General features: G+C 52.0%; 1 protein-coding gene across 1 annotated transcript; it reads right to left on the bottom strand.

Annotated features, from left to right (window-relative positions):
* Positions 1-296: 296 nt before the first annotated feature.
* Positions 297-4,797, bottom strand: EAH_00051250 (hypothetical protein, conserved; the record flags this gene model as incomplete). Its single annotated transcript, XM_013391240.1, has 7 exons — positions 297-588; positions 845-1,024; positions 1,484-1,707; positions 2,778-2,840; positions 3,618-3,702; positions 4,152-4,291; positions 4,642-4,797. Coding segments are annotated over 7 exons (1,140 nt in total), but the record flags the coding sequence as incomplete, so codon positions are not given.
* Between the last annotated feature and the right edge of the window lie 624 nt (positions 4,798-5,421).

The following is a 5,421-nucleotide window of genomic DNA, read 5'->3' as shown; positions in this document are numbered from 1 at the left end:
AAATAATTATAATAAATTAGATATTCATCGCTGAGAGCTCCAAGGAGACAGAAAAAGAGGAGACAGTTAAAGGGAAGAAAACCCCTCAGAACAGCTGCTGCTGCTGCTGCTGCTGCTGTTGCTGCTGCTGCTGTTGCTGCTGCTGCTGTTGCTGCTGCTGTTGCTGCTGCTAATGCTGCTGCTGTTGCTACGTTCCCGCCTCTCTTTCTCACTTACATTCATGCTACATGCATGCATGCATGCATGTAGAATGAGGTGTATGTACAGCTGAAGGAGACAGCGCAGCAGCAGCAAACTTAGTTTTGCTGCATTGCTTCTGAGAGGCAATTAACATTGCGGTTTGTCTCCTCTTCACTGTAGGCGTTTTCTTCGTCGCTGTCTTCCCACCATCCCTCTGCAGCAGCAGCAGCAGCAGCAGCTCCTGCTGCTGCACCTGCTGCTCCTGCTGGCGCTGCGTCCTCTCCTGCTGCTGCTGCTCCTGCTGCTGCTCCTGCTGCTGCTGCTGCTCTACATAGACTTGTAGCGAAGGTCTTCGGCCTCGCGCGGCGTCTCCGCCGTTCGCACAAATCTTCAATGCCGTGCTCAGCCCTGCAGCAGCAGCAGCAGCAGCGGCAGCAGCAGGAAATAGCATTTTAATTAAAACCCAGAAAAGAAAGAAGAGACACCAAACACAAAGGAAAGTGCAGAGACACAGGAGACAAGGAGACAGCAGCACAGACAAAGGAGACAAAGAGCAGAGACAAAAGGGAGAGCAGCAGCAGCAGCAGAGACAGACACAGCAGCAGCAGCAGCAGAGACAGACACAGCAGCAGCAGAAGCAGCAGCAGCAGCAGCCTTATCATACTTGAGAGCGTTGATGAGTGCCTTCAGGAACTGCAGAGACAGAGACAGCTGCAGCTTCTCAGCAGCAAACCGCCGCACCACTGCAGCACGAAGCAAATTAGAGAGAAATACACACATGTCTCTGTGCGCATCAGGAGACAGATCTGTCTCCTCTCCTAACGCAAGCTCCACGTAGTCCTGCCTGCAACCAGCAGCAGCAGCAGCAGCAGCAGCAGCAACAGCAGCAAACACAAACGCACACGCACACGCTTGCATGCATGCACACAAATTGCATGTCTTGCTGCTGCTGCTGCTGACGAGACGGCTGCCGCTGCAGCAGTAGCAGCAGCAGCAACAGCAGCAGGCTTGTGCCAGAGCAACAAAAGTACACACAACAACAGCAGCAGCAAGGACGGTAGTAACAGCAGCAGCAGCAAGAAAGGTAGCAACAGCAGCAGCAGCAGCAGCAGCAGCTTATTGCCGCAAGCGAGCAACACTCTCCCCATCTGGCTCTGCTGCTGCAGCAGCATCAGCGGGTGCAGCAGCAGCAGAAACAGTAGCAGCCGATGCATCAGCCGCAGCAGCAGGTGCAGCAGCAGCAACAGCAGCAGCAGCAGCAGCAGCAGCAACAGCAGCAGCAGCAAGGAGCAGCAGCTCTCACGCGTCTCCTCGTCTCAAGTGAAACAGCAGCACCAGATCGAGCAAAAACTTCCCGATACGCCACAGAGGAGACGCTCGCAGCAGCAGGCGTTTGCTGCTAGCAGCAGCAGCCAGCTGTCTCCTCAGCTGCTGCTCTCCAGCAGTATCCCCCTGCTGCTGCTGCTGCTCTAGCTGACGCTGCAGGCGCTTCTCGCTACGATCAGCCTCCACCCAAGCATCAAACAGCTGCAGCAGCAACAGCAGCAGCAGCAACAGAAGCAGCACCACAAGCAGTAGCAGCCTCACCCTTCAGCAGCTACAACAGCAGCAGCACTCAACGATCACCAGCAGTAGCAGCAAAAGCAGCAGCAGCAACAGCAGCAACACCAGCAGCAGCAGCAGCAACAACAACAGCAGCAGCAGCAGCAGCAACGGCAGCTCGCAATACTTTTTGGGTTTTAAGTATTTTGCTGGAGTCCCCTGAGAAGAGCGAAGAAGTTTTGAAGGCCCTTTTAAACAACAGCGAGGAGAGACAATCATATGTCGCTGCGTTGGTCAGCAGCACACGGCGGACCCAGCAACGCTGCAGCAGCAACAGCAGCAGCAGCAGCAGCAGCAACAGAAATAGCAAGAAACACCGCAGCCTTACAGCATATTGAGGCGCAAAATAACACACGTGCAGCAGAAACAGCAGCGACAGCAGCAGAAACGAATAGGCGCAGCAGCAGCAGCACTGCATGCAGAAAAAGAGATGTGGGAGCCGCATAAGCTTCAGCAGCAGCAGCAACAACAGGAACAGCAGCAACAGCAGCAACAGCAGTAACAGCAGCAGAAGGAACCGCCGCCCAGGTGAGCGGAAGCAAAGATGAGAAGACAAAGACAACCGTAACCACTCTCAGCAGCCGCAACAACAGCAGAAGCAGCAGCAGCAGCAGCAGCAGCAGCAGCAACAGCAGCAGCAGTACTGACGTGAATGAGCTCCGTTCCAAGTGCTGCGTGTATTCGGTGCATTGCCGATCCGAGGCATTTTACAAGAGACCAATTCTATAGACAACAGCCACACAGGTTGCTGCTGCTGCTGCTGCTGCTGTTGCTGCTGCTAAGGATGTTGCATGCAGCAGCAGCGGCAGCAGAGGCAGCAGCACAGTCGCGGGGCGCAACGCTCCCTACGAAGCAAGCTGCAGCTGCTGCGAAATGCAGTAGCAGCAGCAGGAGCAGCAACAGCCGAAGTCGAAGCAGCTCAGACAACAGCAGCAAGAGGAGCAGAGGCAGCAGCAGCAGCAGCAACAGCAGCAGCAGCAGCAGCAGATCCTCACCAGGTCGATGATGACGAGGTCATCGGGGTGCTTTGGAAGGCCAGCAGCACACGCACGGCGGATCTGCACACCAGCAGCAGCAGAACGAAGCAGATGCAGCAGCAGCAGCAGCAGCAGCAGCAGCAACACCAGAAGACACAGCAACAAGAGCAGCAGCTGCAGCAGCAACAGCAGCAGCAAAAGCAGCAGCAACAGCAACAGGTAGTTGCCCTACATATCTCCCCACTATAGACTCGAGCTCCGCTACTGCCTCAGGGCCCTGGGCTCTCTCTGCAGAAGCAAACAAGCAGCAGCAGCAGCAGCAGCAGCAGCAGCAAACAGCAACAGCAGGGGCAGCGTGAACACGCGCGGGAGCAAGATAAACATCTGCAGCAACACCGCAAGCTGCAAAGGCAGCTCTTCCAGCTTCGGCGGGGTGTAAGAAGGGCCTAGGGTTTAGGGTTTAGGGTTTAGGGTTTAGGGTTTAGGGTTTAGCAGCACCTGGCATCCGCCGCAGCGTGGCCTCAAGCTCCTCAAGGTGCAGCAGCTGCTGCTGCTCCAACATACACCGCAACTGCGGAGACAGATAAAAGAAAAGGAGACACCCGAAGAGGCATTTAGGTGGCAAGCAGCATGCAGCGGCATGCAGCAGAAACAGCAGCAACAGCAGCAGCAACAGCAGCAGCAAATGAATGTGCATCAGTCAGCGCCTCTACTGCCGTATGTTTTGAGTTGGGTGCGAAGTGTTGACTGCATCCTGCTGCTGCTGCTGCTCCTCCTGCAGCTATTGTTGCTGTTGCTGTTGCTGCTGCTGCTGCTGCAGCTATTGTTGCTGTTGCTGCTGCTGCTGCTGCAGCGTACTCTGGGTCTGAAGGCCCTCCATCCCCGCGGGTCTATGATTGACTCATCTTCTTCTTCCTCTTCGCCGGTGTCTCCTTCCTCCGAGCTGCAGCACACAAGCAGCAGCAGACGCGCCGCATGCCTACAGCAGCAGCAGTAACAACAGCAGCAGCAGCAACAGCAGCAGCAGGGGGGGGGAGGCAGCGAAGGCAACAGCAGCAGCAGCAGCGGCAGCAGCAGCTTGGGGGGCCTAGGCATCTCCATTTGTCTCTTTGCATCTCTTGCTTGGGTGGCATGCTGCTGCTGCTGCTGCTGCTGTCTCCTTGCGGCTCAACCTGTCTCTCTGTGTCTCTATCTTTGTCTCTCTGTCTCTGTCTCTCTGCTGGTGTATCTACTTCTTCTGTCTCTGTTTTCTGCTGTCTCCTGATTTACTTTCACTGTCCCCTTAACTTCTTTACTATGTTTGTTATATGTATATACTTTTATATATATTTATTTATTTATCTATTTGTCTATATATATATATATATATTTGTTTGTTTATAACAATCTTACTCGGAGCTGTTGGGTTTGAGTGTCTCCTTAGTGCATAGAAATTCAGAGAGCTGCAGAGCAGCTTCAGCTGTCTCCTCTTCTTCGCCTTCGCTGCTGCTGCTGTCTCCTTCAGACTCCGTCCCAAGCCCAAAGTCACTCAGCTGCATGCAGCACAAAAAACACCATACTGCTGCTGCTGTTGCTGCTGCTCCTGCTGCTGCTGTTGCTGCTGCTCCTGCTGCTGCTGTTGTTGCTGTTGCTGCTGCTGTTGCTGTTGCTGCAGGTGCTAGTACTGATGTTGATGTAGGTGCTGCTGCAGCTGCTGCTGCTGATACAAATATATATATATATATATATATATATACATTGTGTTTGTGTTTGTTTGTCTATGTCTTTGTCTTAGTTTATTTATAATAATTTGCATTTGTTTGTCTAAGAGGGCGGCTGAAGCGTCTGCTGGTTTAAATAATATTTGTTTTAATAAGGACGAATATTGCGGAAGGAGACAAACCTCTGCATCGTCAATGAACGCATCATCCTTATCATAGAAGTCTCCTTTGTCTCCGCCTCCGCTTCTTAATATGTCTCGAGGGTTTGCTAATAACCGATGACATTCTAAACGGCGTTCTATATCATGCAACAGCATATCCAAACGGCTGGGTCTCCACTGCAAAAGAGACAAAAGAAACACAAGATACACTTCATAAAAGGAGACAGTTTAATAAAAGGAGACAGTTCAAAGGGAGACAGATTCATAAGAGGAGACAGTTCAATAAAAGGAGACAGTTTAATACAAGGAGACAGTTGAGGAGGAGACAGTTCAAAGGGAGACAGTTTAATAAAAGGAGACAGCTTCATAAAAGGAGACGGCTTAAAAGGAGACAGCTTCATAAAAGAAGACGGTTTAAAGAAAGAGACAGAAGGAAGAAAGAGATAGAGACAGAGTGCATGCGGAGACACTTCAATCAGACAGAGACAAATCCACAAAGAGACAGAGAGGACGGAGGCGGGAGTCTAACAGAAGCAAAAGGAGACAAAAAGAAGCAAAGAAGAAGAGACAAAGAAGAAGGAGACAGACAAATAAAGCAATAAGAGAAGGAAGGAATAATAGAGACATTCAATGCAGCCACCAGGAGCAGAAGGAGACAGACAGAGACAGAGACAGACAGAGACAGAGACAGAGAGACAGAGACAGACAGAGACAGACAGAGACAGAGACAGACACAGAGAGACAGAGACAGACAGAGACAGACAGAGACAGAGACAGAGAGACAGAGACAGAGACAGAGAG

The sequence above is a fragment of the Eimeria acervulina genome, genomic scaffold (genome assembly GCF_000499425.1).
Source record: "Eimeria acervulina Houghton genomic scaffold, Eah_scaff877, whole genome shotgun sequence".
Taxonomy (NCBI): Eukaryota; Apicomplexa; class Conoidasida; order Eucoccidiorida; family Eimeriidae; genus Eimeria; species Eimeria acervulina.
The sequence above is the reverse complement of the archived record's forward strand: the minus strand, read 5'-3'. Positions and strand labels throughout refer to the sequence as shown.